Source organism: Bufo gargarizans, chromosome 8 (genome assembly GCF_014858855.1).
Source record: "Bufo gargarizans isolate SCDJY-AF-19 chromosome 8, ASM1485885v1, whole genome shotgun sequence".
NCBI classification, from domain to species: Eukaryota; Metazoa; Chordata; class Amphibia; order Anura; family Bufonidae; genus Bufo; species Bufo gargarizans.
This window is the reverse complement of record NC_058087.1, coordinates 8,674,287-8,693,412: the sequence shown is the minus strand read 5'-3', so window position 1 is coordinate 8,693,412 and position 19,126 is coordinate 8,674,287. Positions and strand designations below refer to the sequence as shown.

The 19,126-nt window shown below is 38.4% G+C and overlaps 1 protein-coding gene across 1 annotated transcript in view; it reads left to right on the top strand.

The window, feature by feature from the left end:
* Positions 1-19,126, top strand: part of LRP1B (LDL receptor related protein 1B) — a 1,294,122-nt gene that overhangs the window by 949,214 nt on the left and 325,782 nt on the right. Inside the window, 6 exon segments of the mRNA XM_044303104.1 lie at positions 1,330-1,464; positions 2,710-2,839; positions 4,015-4,141; positions 4,282-4,433; positions 4,723-4,847; positions 11,078-11,449. Of these exon segments, the coding sequence (XP_044159039.1) occupies positions 1,330-1,464; positions 2,710-2,839; positions 4,015-4,141; positions 4,282-4,433; positions 4,723-4,847; positions 11,078-11,449 (1,041 nt within the window).

Here is a 19,126-nt window from a genome sequence, read left to right as displayed (position 1 = left end):
CTTCCACCTGACTATTCTTTGCAGACTCCTTTGGTACTTCTCGACTCTCCTGGTATTTATGACCCCGGCTTGTCCTGACCTTTCTTTGCTTATCCCTCTGTACTGCGTTGTCCTCTTGGTTTTGACCCGGTCTGTTCACTATCCGTTATTTGTCTTGTCTGTCCTTCCCGCACGTATCCTAAGTTAGGGACTGCCGTCCAGTTGTCCCCTGTCATCAGGACTCGTGAGGCAAGTAGGCAGGGCCACGGGTGAGGGTGGAGCGCAGTGGTCACTATCCTCCCCCCTGTGTGTGTGTGTACGTGACCGTTACACCAACATCACAATCATTGCAGACTGGGCCTGGAAAAGAGTCACAGCCACCTGAGAAGAGTCATGGCTATTCATGAATTCTTGCTCTCTGCCCACCTGCTAATTGATTGACAGTTTTCTACTTAGTTTTCTCCCTTCCTCTCTAGGAGAGAACTGCCAATCATCAATGGGAGTGACACACCGCTGAAATCTGCATTTCTGTCACTAATTTATGCTTCCCTCAGTGAGGTCAGCATAAAGTTGATGACAGGTTCCCTTTAATTATGACCATGTACAGCTGCCTATCTATTTATCATATCATACAGGATGTGCTTATCAGTTTTGTGGTTGTTTTTTGTCTTTGTAGAGGTCACATTGAACTACACATATTCTTATCTAGCCATATTTCATTTTACTTTAAAAAATGTGACTATTGTATTGATTGTGATTAGGTTTAAAGACATCACATATTCCCTGAAGCTCTTCTTTAGAGAAATGTGTTAATGTCAACTTTGAATTGATCAAGATGAAGTGTTGCAACAAAGCATTGTTGATTTACTGTATCTAGTATTATGGAATCTAGAGAATAGAGATTATAGTATTTGCACTGTTAAAGGTGTGTCTGGCGACACAGAGTTGACAGAACGCAGCTGTCAACCTACAAACCTACAAAATGTTGAACCCAGCACAAGAAAAGGGGGCATGATGTAAGTTAGTATTCTCAATGGATCTGAATAGTAGTACAATGTCATATGGCAACGTATGTCCCATATGGCCCCATGCCTCTCTGATTATGTAGTTACGCAAAATATTTTTTTCTTAATGATACTTTTTTATTCCATTAGTGAAACAACGTAAGGCATGATCTTTCACATACTGTATTATGAAAGTATGGGTATATGTTATATCACAAATCAGTCCATAATACCTATTGTTAGTGCCAATATTTTGACGTGAGCTCCATTAAATTTAGGTTCATATGTAAATCCTAAGTTTCCATTAAAATATTTGACCATTTAAACTGGTTCTCTTTCTTTACAGGGAATGACACAATCTATTGGACTGACATGGGGTACAATAAAATCAGTCGCTCCAAACGAGACCAAACCTGGAGAGAAGATATAATCACAAATGGACTTGGGAGAGTGGAAGGAATAGCGATTGACTGGATAGCCGGTAGCTGTCTTGTTCCGCTCATGTCATTGCGCCCCGTCTAAAGTGCTTTTACATGTTGCCGGTCATGATCTTTAATATGATTTTTTTTGTCCCTTTTATATTTATTTATTTTTTAAACAAAAATGACATATTTGTTCATCGAGGCTCAGCAGAGCACAGAATCAATTTCTCTGTCAAGGAGTCTCCCACTGACATTTTCGGCCTCTAGATATGTGTTTTTAATGCTAGCGATGATTAAGTAGTAATAACTTGGTATTATTCTTCTGAGAGCTGTTCAGGCAGAAATACATTTTAGATGCTTCATGCCTCAAGTTATGAAGTTTCAAAATATGGTACAACATAAACCTGTATTCTCCAGATAGGAGAAATGTAACTCTATGGAGAGATTCATTTTAGCTGCAATTCACATTTGAGTTTTTTTTTTTTTTTTACTTCCAATGGCTTTGAAAATTTCTGCCCTGGAGTGAGGCTACTTCTTGCAACATTAAAGTAAAATTGAATAAATAAAGTCATTGTATTATTTATTTATTTTTCCCCCTAATATTTTTTATTTTTTTATTTTAAGCAAATAAAAGTTTCATCCCCTAGGTCCCATCTACCATTAAATTTACTAACCTTTATGAAAAAAACAACATGACAACATAATAATAATGAAACAGCCAGGTTTCTCTGGGCTAATAAATGTTACACTGACAACAATTAAGTGGTCTTCCAATCCTTCCTTTATTAGCCCCTTGAAGATTTGCTTATATACAAACCCTGACTGGTACTTTTTTTTTTTATAAGCTTGTTATGAGGTTATTTGCATATTATCTATCTATCTATCCACCTAATGTATCTAGAAATTATTATTTCATATTTCTTATATGTGTTTTCCATGAATTAAATACTGATGTCCTATTCTCAGGATAGGCCATCAATATATGATCATTGGGGGTTGACTACTGGCACCCCCACCAATCAGCTATTTGAAATGGATGCAAAAATTCTGATAAGAATTGAGGCCCCCTTTAAAGTATCCAAAGGACACTGCTATACATTGCATAGTGGCTGTGCTTGGTATTGCAGCTCAATTCCATGCACTTGACAAGGAATGAGCTACATGAAAGCCATGTGCCTGATGGGCATGAGTGTCATGGCGCTTTCCAGAAGTTTAGGCGGATAGTTCATGAATATTTAACTCACAGAAAACCCCTTTTAGACTGTATTTCTGATTCACTGGATTTATTTTGTTATTGGAAACAGGAAATATCTATTGGGCAGACCACGGTTTCAATCTAATTGAAGTTGCAAGACTGAATGGCTCCTTCAGATATGTGGTGATCTCAAGAGGTATAGATCAGCCCAGAGCCGTAGCCGTACATCCTGAAAAAGGGTGAGCACATTCTTTATCCCTCTCAATTAATTGCTTAAAGGACTATCAAATGTTTTTTTTTTTTTTTTAAAGAATTGCATTTTAATGCAAAAATACTGTCCCCCCAAAATACACAATGCATAGGAAACTCTTATCACAGACCCCTTGGTGAGGTTCCTTGAATTTTTGTTGCTCTTCAGGTGTACTGCTTCACCAATCTGATATGAGCCCTGAAAAATCTAAACAATTGTGTTATATTTCTGTTAATTCTGAATCTGGATCATAGAGCCCTCAGGCCATGTAGTCAGAAAAATTGTGTCTTCTTATAGCATAGGTAAGTAAACCCTAATAATCTGCTCTAAATCTAAGGCGGCAGCTCCAGCTTCATTCACAGGAAAAACTGTAGTGTGATAACAGCAATAATTATATTTAAAAAAAAAAATCCAAAAGTCTTTCTGACCTTTTGAGGTTTAACCTATAAAATAATGAAGTAGACATACAATTAAGGTAATAATTTTTCCTAACCCATATTACAAGCTATAGAGAGAAGCATTACTTGACTGCATCCATCCCCGGCCAATGTCATTCTGTCACTGCTTTGGTCCCCACTGCTCTGCACTTCCTGTCCCAGTTTAACATATCGGAAATGCCATGATAGATCCATTCAGCCAGTGACCCGCTAAGACAGTTCACCAGCAAGGCCAGTGATTCATTGAGAAAGTATTTTTTAACATGTCCGCCATGTCAAGCCAGAACAGGAAGCAGAGAGCTGCAAGGACCAGATCAGCTTCAGAATAGAAGAGTGGAGATGAGTAATTCTTATTATTTTAATATTTTCTGTCCCATTTTAAAATTATTTCCTGAAAACCCCTTCCAACTTTTTGATTTATTTTAAATATTTTCCATACACCCAAAGGCTAGTATTCCCAAACAAAAAATGTATTTACTACTTGTATAAAAATCATTAGACAGCAAAAAAACTAAATAAAAAAACTCAATAAAAATGTTAAACATTATAGACAGCTGGTTCAACATTCCCAAGACTCAAGATAATGTGGCCCAAAGGGGTAACACAAATAAAATAAAAATATTTTGTAATTTATGCACAATATGTATTAATTGATTGATTAATTTAATTGTTAGTAAATTTAATTTAATTGTTTGTGCTGGTTGACATGTTATTTTCTGTATCCTAGTTATCTTTTCTGGACTGAATGGGGGCAAACACCTTGTATAAGTAGAGCTCGTTTGGATGGATCTGAAAGAACTGTCCTGGTGAACACAGGAATCTCATGGCCTAATGGAATCTCTGTAGACTATGAGGTCAGTTGCTCCCTTACATATTTATAAAGCATTCTGTATTTACAAGCACACACCTTCTGTTCACCTTTCCTTATCCTTGTAATAAAGTGCTCCAGTGAAAAAGATTGCCGGCTGAAGTTTACTTTGAAATTGATCTTTAGGAAAACAAATTATACTGGTGCGATGCCCGTACGGACAAGATAGAAAGGATCGACCTTGAAAGTGGACGGAATCGGGAGATTGTGCTGTCAGGGAGCAATGTGGATATGTTTTCAGTTGTCGTCTTCGGGGCTTACATCTACTGGTCTGACAGGTAATTTATTTTTCCATAAGTATTTGAGTCTGAGAATGTTATTTCAGCACCAGCTGCTTCACCCTTGTAGGATTAGCCATCCCTTAGCAAGGTCACAATAAGGATCTCATAGTGCCATGTAATTTCCACAGAAAAGGCATTTTCGATATTCAAAGCTAAACCATATCAATGTCACTGACTCAAGTAGGTTTCCATGCCTTCTGTTGGGCCAGATGTCTGTTGCATTTTAACGACTTGTTTGATTTTAATTATTTCAGGATTGTTGTTCTCTTTTCTTTTTTTTGGGCAGAGCACACTCAAATGGCTCCATCAGAAGGGGCCACAAGAATGATGTCTCAGATGCTGTGACCATGAGGATGGGACTTGGGATTAACCTAAAGGATGTAAAAGTCTTTAATCGAGCAAGAGAGAAAGGTTAGTTTTTCTATATTTCTAGCAGTTCACTTAGTTATACTGAAACCATATAGACTTGGAAGACATGAAACAAAGGCATATACAGTAAGTACTGTGTAGGACAGGAAAACATGATATGTTCTTAACTGGTCTTAAAGAACACAATATGCAGGTAAAATTTATAAACCACTTACAGCCTAGAATATTTCTGGAGTTGTTATAAGATGTGTTGTGGCTGTGTCTGCCAAAAAAACAATCGCAGATACAAGCCAGTTACTAGGGAAACTATAAATACACTATAGGGGTTCTATAAGGAGAGAATTGAAGATATAATTTAATAGATTTTAGAGTTTTATGAGGAAAAGGTTAGCATGAAGAGTGAAGGACTGGTTATTGTCTCAGTTGTTTGGAACTGAAGCCAACTTCAGATTTCTGTTTTAAAATATTTTTAAAATTGTAAAATTGAAGGCCGAAGTTCTTCACTGAAGTTTGTACAACTACAAAGTTAACAAAGTTTGCCTTTGGGAAGCCTATATAGCGTGATTTGCTCACCACTAGCTGTGGGCATTCAAATACAAACATAAGAACCATGGCTCTATTGCAGCACATCATCAGAGCCTACATGAACATTGAACTGTCTGCCAGGTAACGGAACAAAAGTGTACACCTTCTACAGTCCCCTTTGCAACAGCCAGGCCGATATCACTTAGAGTACAGTGTCCTGGTCATCATCATCAGTTACTGTTTCTCCCAGTCAGATTACTCCTCCAAGTACTCCCCTCTGTTGTCAGCCATCGATAACGGAATGTATGACAAGGAAACAAGTCTATGTGCTCAGTAATCCCGTATGCAAGATTAACTTCCACCTGTCCAAGTTGCTGGCAGTGCAGTCGCTGCTGTACCACTTTGTGTATTCTGATGTCTTTAGTAATCAGATGGAGTGTGCCCAGCCTCAATGGAAGATACCTAGCCAGCATTATTTCTGCAAAAAAGCCATCCCTGTCTTGCACTCTCATGTGGAGGACAACATGGGCCACTCCCTGGACGTCTGTTCTTAAAATAACAGTGGGCCCCAGAAGTGGGACTTGCATCAGACATTAATGGCCTATACTGTCTATATGACATAAATGTGTAAGGCTTCTTTCACACTAGCATTTTTTGCGGATCCGTCATGGATCTGCAAAGATACTTCTGTTACAATAATACAACCGCATGCATCCGTCATGAACGGATCCGGTTGTATTATGTCTTCTAGAGCCATGACGGATCCGTCATGAATACCATTGAAAGTCAACGAGGGACTGATCCATTTTCTGTTGTTCCAGATTGTGTCAGAGAAAACTGATCTGTCCCCATTGACTTACATTGTGTGCCAGGACAGATCAGTTTGACTCTGCTTCGTCAGGAGGACAGCAAAACACTGCACTGTTGTCCACCTCCAGAGCAGAATGGTGACTGAACTGAGGCACACTGATGCATCGTGAGTGGGACCTTTTCCATTCAGAATGCATTAGGGCAAAACTGATCTGGATCTCACAAACGGAAAGCCAAAAAGTTAGTGTGAAAGTAGCCTAAAATGGATAGTTACCTTTAAGATTCTGGAATAAATGCACAAAATGCAGAAATTCAAACAACCATTTAGCACAAAATGAAAAACTAAAAGTTTCATGATTGAAGATTCAAATGAATTGAAGTGTCTTTACCATAAACTTTGCTAATTCCAATGAGTTTTCCAGTTCTAATTAGCATCAATGAATGAGTGTTAATTAGAGAACACTTTCATTCAATTTAGAAAGATGTTTGTACATTTCTGACTAAGTTCAAAGACAAGTCAATATATAGATGATTATACGGAGACAGAGTTCTTCTTTTCAAGTTCGCTTTTGCTCATTTGTCTTAGATAAAATGCTGAAAACCAAGTTAATCTTTCTTTTCTAAGATTTGTTTTGTAAGCGAAAATTGAAAATAAATAGCTAATTCCTTTAAATTCAGTTATCCTTTATTAGGTATAAACAGAGAGACCTCTGCTTGGGATCCCTGAATGAAGAGAGCAGAGGCCTGCTTTCTAATAGTAGCTCACAATCTTTAATACTACAAATAAATTTTTTAGTGGGCATCAAGGAGGTAGACCCTGGCGTTATACTGGGTTCAGGTCACCAATGGTAGATGCATTAAGGTAAATTTAAGCATTTGGCCTTTGACTTAAACCTCTGATGAAGCCCAGATATTAACATATTCTAGTTGGTAAGACCCTAATCGGAGGAAGTTGAGAAGATTGACTGTGCAACAACAGTCAAGTCTGATTTGATAATATTATTTTCTAACCAATATCTCTATCTAATGAGTGAATTGGATAGACTAAATTTGGCTACAATTATTCTGATATTGTTCTAGGATGGTTTCCAGAAACATCTCAGCAGTCTTCATACACTTTGCTACAGTGCATTACTGCGATAATACCTTTCTCACTGTTCAAGGCCTTGAAAGGGTTAGTGCTCTAGTTAGAAGCGGAGATCATAGAAGCAAACTCTTGAATAGAGAAACCTGCTGTGGACAGTGGATGTGGACTCAATGTGTCAACTAACTAGTTGACTTTGGGTTAAAGCTAAGGGGATGTCCTAACGAATCCTTGATACAGCAATCTAGACTTCTCCACAGAGAACCAATCTGTCCGCCACCACATGGGGTAGTCCTGGTATAATTGTCTGCTGACCCACGGGGGTCAGAGACACCAGTATGAAGCACCAAATACTCAGGAGGTGAAAAGCATAGTCTGAACACAGTCTAAAGTCATACTTGTGTATTCCAAGTAACAACTCCAAGGTCATGGGAGGCGGAAAGGAGCAGAATCGGTAGACAGACAAGGTACAGTTCATGAATATTCAGACAGGGGATAATGTTTGCTAGTTACTAGCAACTAGAAGACCTCAAAGTCCAGGTGCGGAGGTGTATCCACAGCCTAACTAAATAAGGAGACTAATCAGCAACGTAACCAGCACCTGGACAGGGGCAGGAGGAAGAAATAAACTCTTGCAGTGCTGAACGAAAGTTCACAGAGTACTAGTCCCTGCCCAGAACAAACAGCAAGATAGTGACACCTTCTTGATGTTCCTGCTCTAAACCTGCACTCCTCATGGTCTTAACAAAAGGTGTGATTTGATTTTACATTATTAATGTACTAGGATATATATATATATATATATATATATATATATATATATATCTCTATATATAAATATACACACATGACAGACCAAAAGTATGTACACACCTTCTCATTTAAAGAGTTTTCTTTATTTTCATGACTATGAAAATTGTAGATTCACACTGAAGGCATCAAAACTATGAATTAACACAAGTGGAATTATATACATAACAAAAAAGTGTGAAACAACTGAAAATATGTCATATTCCAGGTTCTTCAAAGTAGCCACTTTTTGCTTTGATTACTGCTTTGGCATTCTCTTGATGAGCTTCAAGAGGTAGTCACCTGAAATGGTCTTCCAACAGTCTTGAAGGAGTTCCCAGAGATGCTTGTTGGCCCTTTTGCCTTCACTCTGTATATATATATATATATATATATATACAGTACAGACCAAAAGTTTGGACACACCTTCTCATTCAGAGTTTTCTTTATTTTCATGACTATGAAAATTGTAGATTCACACTGAAGGCATCAAAACTATGAATTAACACATGTGGAATTATATACATAACAAAAAAGTGTGAAACAACTGAAAATATGTCATATTCTAGGTTCTTCAAAGTAGCCATCTTTTGCTTTGATTACTGCTTTGCACACTCTTGACATTCTCTTGATGAGCTTCAAGAGGTAGTCACCTGAAATGGTCTTCCAACAGTCTTGAAGGAGATACTTAGCACTTGTTGGCCCTTTTGCCTTCACTCTGCGGTCCAGCTAACCCCAAACCATCTCGATTGGGTTCAGGTTTTGTGACTGTGGAGGCCAGGTCATCTGGCGCAGCACCCCATAAATCTTCTTCATGGTCAAATAGCCCTTACACAGCCTGGAGGTGTGTTTTGGGTCATTGTCCTGTTAAAAAAATAAATGATGGTCCAACTAAACGCAAACCGGATGGAATAGCATGCCGCTGCAAGATGCTGTGGTAGCCATGCTGGTTCAGTATGCCTTCAATTTTGAATAAATCCCCAACAGTGTCACCAGCAAAGCACCCCCACACCATCACACCTCCTCCTCCATGCCTCACGGTGGGAACCAGGCATGTAGAGTCCATCCGTTCACCTTTTCTGCGTTGCACAAAGACACTGTGGTTGGAACCAAAGATCTCAAATTTGGACTCATCAGACCAAAGCACACATTTCCACTGGTCTAATGTCCATTTCTTGTGTTCTTTAGCCCAAACAAGTCTCTTCTGCTTGTTGCCTGTCCTTAGCAGTGGTTTCCTAGCAGATATTCTACCAATAAGGCCTGATTCACACAGTCTCCTCTTAACAGCTGTTCTAGAGATGTGTCTGCTGCTAGAACTCTGTGTGGCATTGACCTGGTCTCTAATCTGAGCTGCTGTTAACCTGCGATTTCTGAGGCTGGTGACTCGGATGAACTTATCCTCCGCAGCAGAGGTGACTCTTGGTCTTCCTTTCCTGGGGCAGTCCGCATGTGAGCCAGTTTCTTTGTAGCGCTTGATGGTTTTTGTGACTGCACTTTGGGACCCTTTCAAAGTTTTCCCCATTTTTTGGACTGACTGACCTTCATTTCTTAAAGTAATGATGGCCACTTGTTTTTCTTTACTTAGCTGCTTTTGTCTTGCCATAATACAAATTTTAACAGTCTATTCAGTAGGACTATCAGCTGTGTATCCACCTGACTTCTCCACAATGCAACTGATGGTCCCAACCCCAATTATAAGGCAAGAAATCTCACTTATTAAACCTGACAGGGCACACCTGTGAAGTGAAAACCATTTCAGGTGACTACCTCTTGAAGCTCATCAAGAGAATGCCAAGAGTGTGCAAAGCAGTAATCAAAGCAAAAGGTGGCTACTTTGAAGAACCTAGAATATGACATATTTTCAGACTTTTCACACTTTTTTGTTATGTATATAATTCCAAATGTGTTAATTCATAGTTTTGATGCCTTCAGTGTAAATCTACAATTTTAATAGTCATTAAAATAAAGAAAACTCTTTGAATGAGAAAGTGTGTCCAAACTTTTGGTCTGTACTGTGTATATATATGTTCTTTTTAGTGTATTGCTCAATATAATCCAGTCTCTGGGTTTTCCTTGGATTTGTAAAGATATAAGAAACATGATTGTAATTGGCTCCTTTTGGCTATCTACCGTATGTATACTATGTCTTGTACAGCATTATGTCATGAGTAAGGGTCTGTATGCAATGACCTGAAATGCATACATGCTATGCGATGACCCGAAATGTGTACATGCTGTTGTCTGTGTGTATGGCTTTTTATCTTTTTGCATAAATAAACGACAGATTTTTATGGAAGCTGGATTTCTTCATATTTCAGTGTTCTATGAAAATGTACTCAAGAGTGGTTGTTGGGTTTTTCCATCAGTTTCATAATTTATAGTAATTAAAAAAAACATAGATGAGAAGGTAGCTTTGCCCGAATCAACAATTCATCAGTTCATAGAATACAATCAAATGATTTGCTAAAGTTTGCCAAGAGCTAATTTTATGGCCCCCCAGTTCTACAAAGCAACATCACAACTGTACTCTAAAATATCTAACCCTATCCAGCTGTGACTTTCTTCAAGTTGAGGGCTACATTTCTGCTACCAAAGATTACAGGATACTTTTTTTAAATAAATATTTCAGATACTTAGAAACATCTTCCAATGGAATATTCGTTGATGACCAAAAATTTGTATTCACTTGAATGGGGTTGAGTTAAGATATCAAACATAGTTGTATATACAGTTGTGCCACTGTGCCTAAAAGCATTGCAGTGGCTATGGCACTCCAGCAAGCTTTTCTTTTTTTCTGAGGATGTATGTAGGTCCTCAAGATTGGACCTCACTGACCATATATTAATGGTCTATGCTAGGAAGAAGCCATTAATGTGTATTGCCGAAGAAATCCCTTACATTAAAATTTGATTTTTTTTCAGTTTTATACAAAATTCTCTCTGTAATCTGCCTCCATTATTCATTAGAATGCAAATGAATCTTATGAGACCTCATGAAAGAGTAGAATAAACATGGCCAGTGACCTGCAACAGTGACAAAATGTCATTTTTTTTCTTCTCTACAGGAACCAACATCTGTGCTAAAAACAATGGAGGATGTCAACAAATTTGCTTATACCGGGGGAATATGCAAAGGACGTGTGCTTGTGCTCATGGATATCTAGCCAAAAACGGGATTACTTGTCTAAAACACAGGGGTTATTTGCTATACTCTGGAAGAACAGTTTTGAAAAGCATTCACCTTTCTGATGAAACAAATTTGAATTCACCTATTCATCCATATGAAAATCCGGAATATTTCAAAAACATCATTTCCCTGGCATTTGATTACAATTTCAGTGAAAAAGGAACTAACCGCATTTTCTACAGTGATGCTCATTATGGAAATATCCAGTTAATCAAAGATGATTGGACAGGAAGAAAAGTGATTATTGAAAGTAAGTGAGCCTTGGCTTTTTTGGTGGAATATAATGAAGTTTGTGAGACAAATGGGAGTCTACTCTACTAGATAGAAGCCTATTTTTAATATGGTACATTGTAGCTTACATGGTATTTGGTATCACATAGATCAGTGGTCTTTAAGCCGTGGCTTTCAACCTCTTGCGGAATCTCAATTTCCAGCATGCCGAGCTGCCAGGGAATGCTGTAAGATATAGATTTGAAAGTCAAAAAACACTTGCCTAGGTGATATTATAATATTAATAAGTCACGTAATTTATTAAGGTAAAAAAAATAGACTTTAACGTGAGCTCAACATTGTAATAGCCTCCCCAGACTTAATGTCTTAAGGCTTGGATTTGTCACCCAAACCAGGGATTGTAAGCTGACATCACTAGATACTGAAATCTAAAAATGAGCGAATTTCTCAAAAATTCTATTTGGTCGGTTCGCAGAATTTCCCCCAAAAATGTGCTTCGATCTGAATATATTAGAGACGAATCATGATAAAAAAAAAAACAGCTATTTCCCGGCTGCATAGAGCCTGCAGTGTGCCTTGTAGTAACACGCATAGGGAGAGTGCTGGGGTAGTGAAATAATACTGTGAGTCCGTATGACATGCAGATGACAGGAGTCACAATTAGAATCACTGCACACTTCACTTATTTTGGCAGTTACAGAACCAAAACTGACAAAATAACTCAAGTATGAACTCGGGTCCATGTTAGCGCTAAGAAGAAGCGCACTCATTTTACACCGTCACCAGCTGATTCCACATCGATGTCTACAGAACCAGTTTTATTAAACGCTTATACAAGAAGAGCCCCCCAACAGTGGAGAGGGTGTCAGCAGTAAATTTGTGTTGAAGTCACTGATTATTTTGCCCTTCCTCTGATCCATCAGAACAATAACCCCCAAAAAACGGATCCTGTCTGTGAAGCATCCGCCTTCACTCGGTCAGCATTTGCTCCATGAGTATTGGTAATGCCAAAATAACAGGAGTGGATCTCAAACAGAGATGACAAGTGAAGGTAATATTTGCATGTCTTCTGTGCTTTGTACTGACTCCTGCGTTTGGCTACCAAATCATAAGCCAATTCTGATGCGACCATACAGGCCTTAAAGCTGCTACACAGACACATAAATGGTGATTTCAAGAAGGCCAAATAAGATCAATAGTGACACCGTCATAGAGTGGGGAGGGTGGTAACAGCATGAGAAGTCCACAGAGTGGCCATATGACATAGCAGTGAGGTAAAAGCAGCATGAGGAGACCACAAAAAGGCATAAGGACAGGGTCTAGAGGTGGCGGCAGCATCAGGAGGCCACAGAGTGGCACAATGACAAAGTATGGAGGTGACAGCAGCAGTATTATTAGGCCACAGAGTGGCACGGTGACATAGTGTGGAGATGGCAGCATCAGGAGGCCACAGAGTGGCAAGGTGACATAGTGTGGAGATGGTAGCAACAGCAGCAGCATAATAACACAGAGTGGCAAGGTGACATAGTGTGGACATGGCAGTATCAGGAGGCCACAAAGTGGCACGGTGACATAGTGTGGAGATGGCAGAATCCGTAAGCCACAGAGTGGCATTGTGACATAGTGTGGACATGGCGGCAACAGCAGCAGCATGATACCACAGAGTGGCACGGTGACATAGTGTTGAGATAGATTATCTAATCTGATGCATCAGGCATTGGAGGTTGAAAATCCTGGCTGATCCACACCTGATTCATCTTGACAAAAGTAAGTCTCTATACATTTTGAGTGGACAACCGAGTTCTTCTTGGGGTAACTATGGCCCCCGCCGCACTAAACACTTGCTCTGATGCCACACTACTGGCCGGGCAGGACAGCTTTTCAGGGCAAACGCAACAAGTTGCAGCCACAAATCCATTTTGGCTACCCAGTAGTCTAGTGGATCTTCTATGACGGCTGGCAGGGTGCTGTCAAACTATGCCACCACCTGCTGGTTCAGGTCCTGCTCCAGGTCTACCTGCTGCTGCTGGTGAGCAGTTTATTTACTATGCGGATGAAGAAAGCTGCTCGTCAGCAACTCTAGACTCAGGCTGCTGGTGCTGCTGTCACTTGCGACAAAGTCGAAGATACAGTCAACCGATCAAGAACCGCTTGGTTGCTATTCAAGACACGACCGCTAGCTGACATGTGGACCTGATTTGTCAAAATAAATTCAACCTGAATCAAAAGTGCCCTAAATGCCCTAAAAAGTCATGAATGACACTCTGTGGTCTCCTAGGACTATATATAAACTAAGTCAAGATCTTTAACATCAAGACATCAAAGTTCTATCAACATATATGTTGGATGTCGATAAACGGATGGTAACCACTGGTAACAAACAGCCTGTTTACACCCTACACTGTCAGATTTTTAAAAGCAGTCCAAAAATGTTTGTATTGTGAACTATAAAATGTTGATGCCGTTTTGATCATTTCATGTGGGATGAATCCCAAGCACTTCAGATTTGTTAGAAACTGAAGTATTTGGGAAATTTGCAGCAAGTTTGATGTTGCAGCAAGTTTGAAGTTCAGAATTGATTCGCAGATCTCTACTGTCAACGACGCTCACCACCATGATATTGCATTATATATATATATATATATATATAGTTATGTTATATACTATTGTACAGCTTGTTACAGCTTCTGTGAACACATGAAACTTTATAATACATTATACCTAGGGAAATGTTCCTCATTTTCCAGAAGCCTCTAGGATCCCTTTCTCTACCTACATTTCCTCTGTCTGGAAATGTTAGCAGTCACAATAATTCAATTTACAGTAAGACAGTCCATGGAATACAGGGTAGATGCATGAGGACGGAGATGCAGCTTCAGTATTTCTTATTCATGTGTATGTGAGGCTGCAAGAAGAAGGGATTGCAAGACGAATGAATGTATACCAAGCACAACTTTTTCAAGATACTGTCAACTCTTTTGCCATAAAGAGAGGAAGTTTAAATTTGTAAGAAAGAAGTAGACTGATAACAAAAGACTCAAAATATGCCAGATGGACACAACATTATATGACTCAGGATCGGGGCTTATGTATTTATAGGTAACTAAAGAAAGAGAGGTCAAGCACAGACCTTGCTTTGTAGCATTCTGATCCTTGAAGCGCTCTCTGGTCCGTTTCTTCTCATAGACCCTGCATTAAAAGACCAAATAAATAACAGTCTACATAGCTTCTTATTTTAGACTTCCTTGCAGGATAGTCAAAATTTTTGATCTTTGTACCTGATTCCACCTAAGAAAGCCTCAAGGTGTGCTCGCTCGATGTGTTTTCATATTTTCTAGACTTGCATTAAAACCAGGGATGTGAACTTGTTATGTTTCGCTTCTTTGAGAAATCCATCAACTTGTAGAGACATAGATGTTGTACTCATTAATGTTGCATTGACTCGAAGCTTCATATGAGGAATTTGTTTTACAAATGCATGCGTACACAGAAGTATATGAAGAATTAGTACAACTTGATTTAGCAGGAGCCTCCTACAACATGTATGGAGATTGAAATCTATAGTTCAAATTCAAAAACAGAGTTTAAACTCCATGAAGGGGAATCTAGATTGTTTTATTGTATGAATTGGTTCATGCTTTAACCGCTTAGTGAGCAGCCTGCTTTGAGGCTAACTGACCAAGGGTTTTTCTTCTTCTTTTTTTGACCTTTGCCACCCAAGAGCTATATTTTTTTAGATTTTTCAGTATATATAGCTGTATTATTATGTAGTTTTTAATGGTGCCATTTTGGGGTACACGTAACTTTCTGATTAACTTTTAACTCTTTCTGGGAGAGAAATGGGAAAATTAAATCTCTGGGTCAGACCGATTACATTGATTTCAAATAGATATAGGTTTTTATTACCAATAAAACACCTTTTTTTAAAAGGAAATTAATAAATAAAATTGCATTGCCGCTTCCCAAGACACATAACTTTTTTATTCTTCTTTCTATGGCTTGATAATTTGCGGGATGACTTGTATTTTTCATTGGTATCATTTTGGAGTAAATTCCACTTTTTGATCGCTTGTTAAGTTTTTTTTTGGTGACAACTAAGAATAAATTAGCAATTCTGCAATTATTTTTATTTATTTTTTACGGCGTTCACCGTAGGGGATAATTTGCTTGGTATTTATGTAGTCCGGACACGGCAATACCAAGCTATATTAGTTTTTTTTTAGATATTTGCTATATTGCTATATATTCTTGTTTTAGAATATTGCGAATATAAAAAAAAAGTTATAGCAATATAGCAAATATTCGAAAAAAGAACGAATATAGAGAAATTTTGCTAATACAGGGAGTGCAGAATTATTAGGCAAATGAGTATTTTGACCACATCATCCTCTTTATGCATGTTGTCTTACTCCAAGCTGTATAGGCTCGAAAGCCTACTACCAATTAAGCATATTAGGTGATGTGCATCTCTGTAATGAGAAGGGGTGTGGTCTAATGACATCAACACCCTATATCAGGTGTGCATAATTATTAGGCAACTTCCTTTCCTTTGGCAAAATGGGTCAAAAGAAGGACTTGACAGGCTCAGAAAAGTCAAAAATAGTGAGATATCTTGCAGAGGGATGCAGCACTCTTAAAATTGCAAAGCTTCTGAAGCGTGATCATCGAACAATCAAGCGTTTCATTCAAAATAGTCAACAGGGTCGCAAGAAGCGTGTGGAAAAACCCAAGGCGCAAAATAACTGCCCATGAACTGAGAAAAGTCAAGCGTGCAGCTGCCAAGATGCCACTTGCCACCAGTTTGGACATATTTCAGAGCTGCAACATCACTGGAGTGCCCAAAAGCACAAGGTGTGCAATACTCAGAGACATGGCCAAGGTAAGAAAGGCTGAAAGACGACCACCACTGAACAAGACACACAAGCTGAAACGTCAAGACTGGGCCAAGAAATATCTCAAGACTGATTTTTCTAAGGTTTTATGGACTGATGAAATGAGAGTGAGTCTTGATGGGCCAGATGGATGGGCCCGTGGCTGGATTGGTAAAGGGCAGAGAGCTCCAGTCCGACTCAGACGCCAGCAAGGTGGAGGTGGAGTACTGGTTTGAGCTGGTATCATCAAAGATGAGCTTGTGGGGCCTTTTCGGGTTGAGGATGGAGTCAAGCTCAACTCCCAGTCCTACTGCCAGTTTCTGGAAGACACCTTCTTCAAGCAGTAGTACAGGAAGAAGTCTGCATCCTTCAAGAAAAACATGATTTTCATGCAGGACAATGCTCCATCACACGCGTCCAAGTACTCCACAGCGTGGCTGGCGAGAAAGGGTATAAAAGAAGAAAAACTAATGACATGGCCTCCTTGTTCACCTGATCTGAACCCCATTGAGAACCTGTGGTCCATCATCAAATGTGAGATTTACAAGGAGGGAAAACAGTACACCTCTCTGAACAGTGTCTGGGAGGCTGTGGTTGCTGCTGCACGCAATGTTGATGGTGAACAGATCAAAACACTGACAGATTCCATGGATGGCAGGCGTTTGAGTGTCCTTGCAAAGAAAGGTGGCTATATTGGTCACTTATTTGTTTTTGTTTTGTTTTTGAATGTCAGAAATGTATATTTGTGAATGTTGAGATGTTATATTGGTTTCACTGGTAAAAATAAATAATTGAAATGGGTATATATTTGTTTTTTGTTAAGTTGTCTAATAATTATGCACAGTAATAGTCACCTGCACACACATATATCCCCCTAAAATAGCTAAAACTAAAAACAAACTAAAAACTACTTCCAAAAATATTCAGCTTTGATATTAATGAGTTTTTTGGGTTCATTGAGAACATGGTTGTTGTTCACTAATAAAATTAATCCTCAAAAATACAACTTGCCTAATAATTCTGCACTCCCTGTATCGTGCTATAATCTTTTTTTTTATAGTTGTAATTTTTTTCCAATCTGAACTTCAGATGAGAAAAAAATTACAACTATTAGGCAAAGAAGATTATAGCACTATATTAGCTAAATTGCTCTATATTCGTTTTTTTTTTCTCGAATATTCGCTATATTGCTATATATTCTTGTTTTAGAATATTACGAATATTTGAAAAAACGAAGTTATACCAATATAGCGAATATTCAGAAAAAAAAACGAATATAGAGCAATTTAGCAAATATAGTGCTATAATCTTCTTTGTCTAAAAGTTGAAAAATTTGCAATAAAAAAATTTGTATCATGAAAATTTGCATATTACACAATCATTACCTTGCCGATTTTTCGAGTAAAAAAAATCGTAGAATATAATGAATATTCGAATTTGCGAATATTCGACGAATATTCTACAAAATATTCGCGAAATATTGCGAATTCGAATATGACCCCTGCCGCTCATCACTAATTTTTGATAACTTCGCTCATCACTATCTATTATACACAAGCATTGTGTCGGGTTGGTTGTGTGCTTCTGTAGCTCATCTTTTGTTGAGATGATGTATTTGGAGAGTATATAATCAGTCGCCCTCAAATTGAACGTGTTGCTGTTGGTTTATTTCCTGTTAGGATTGCTTTTTAGCAGGTTGCTTGCTAATTTTCTTAGGATTAAAGTATATAATTGAAGTCTCTGGGACTTATGTTTAATTGAATTTAAACTACTTTTGGCTTCTATTTGAAAATATGAATTGAGCATCAATTGAGGCTCTTTGTGAATTTGCATAGATAAAATATCCTCAGAGTAAGTACAGAGGGTGAAAAGAGACTTCTTCATTTCCATTGTCCTCTATGTGTATTTTAGCTTTCTTTTATCCATAATTATCTAGGTTTTATTGATATACAGTACCATATTTGGCCCTTCAGATAAGTTCATTTTTAAATAGTATGTTAATAATTAAAGGTTTTCTTTAGGGTAATCAAGGAGCAAATGTTCAGTTCCCTGCAGTGTCACCATGGGGGAAATTAGGAATAACACATTGCCCACTGAAATCAATGGAAATATTAGGTCCTTCAGGCCAAGAGAAACTCTTTGTAGTGCTTCTCTGGTTAACAGTTGAGGCTTGCTAAAAAAAGAACTGTCACTATCAACCCTGAATTCTCTAATAGGGTGCTTGAAAATGGATTTTGTATACTAGGCAGACGTTGTTGTCTCCTGCCTTATTAGTGACCTAAATTGAAATGAAGCATAATGTTTCCTTTCCATATATATGGCAGAGTGGGCAGATAGTTCACGCTCCCCACCATAGGTGCAGTGATGATACTGTCTTAGGAACTGAGGCAATGACATCCTCAGAGGGTGTCCTTAGATGCCAAAGTCATTAATACCTTTAGCATCTACTGTAAGTGGTTTACTACATTGTGATCCTGGGTTGCCAATGGACTGTAATGATAACAAAATATAAAATAAACAATATAAACTTGGCCTCATCATCATCCTGACCCAAAATATAAAGGCAATGTGTTATATGTGTTACCAGGTACAAAAAAAAAAAAAACAATTAGAGATGAGCAAAGAGATAGAGACACAAAGAGAGAGAGAGAGAGAGAGAGATATGCAAATCAGTTTTCTTCCCAAATGGAAAATGGAAAAGAAAGTTGAGTGGGCTAAAAAAAACTTTTTCGCTTGGTCTTTTGGGTTCGAGGGGTTAAAAAAAATAACTCACCTCATCCACTTGATCGTGCGGCTGGTATCTTCTCTTCTTCAGGACCTGCAAA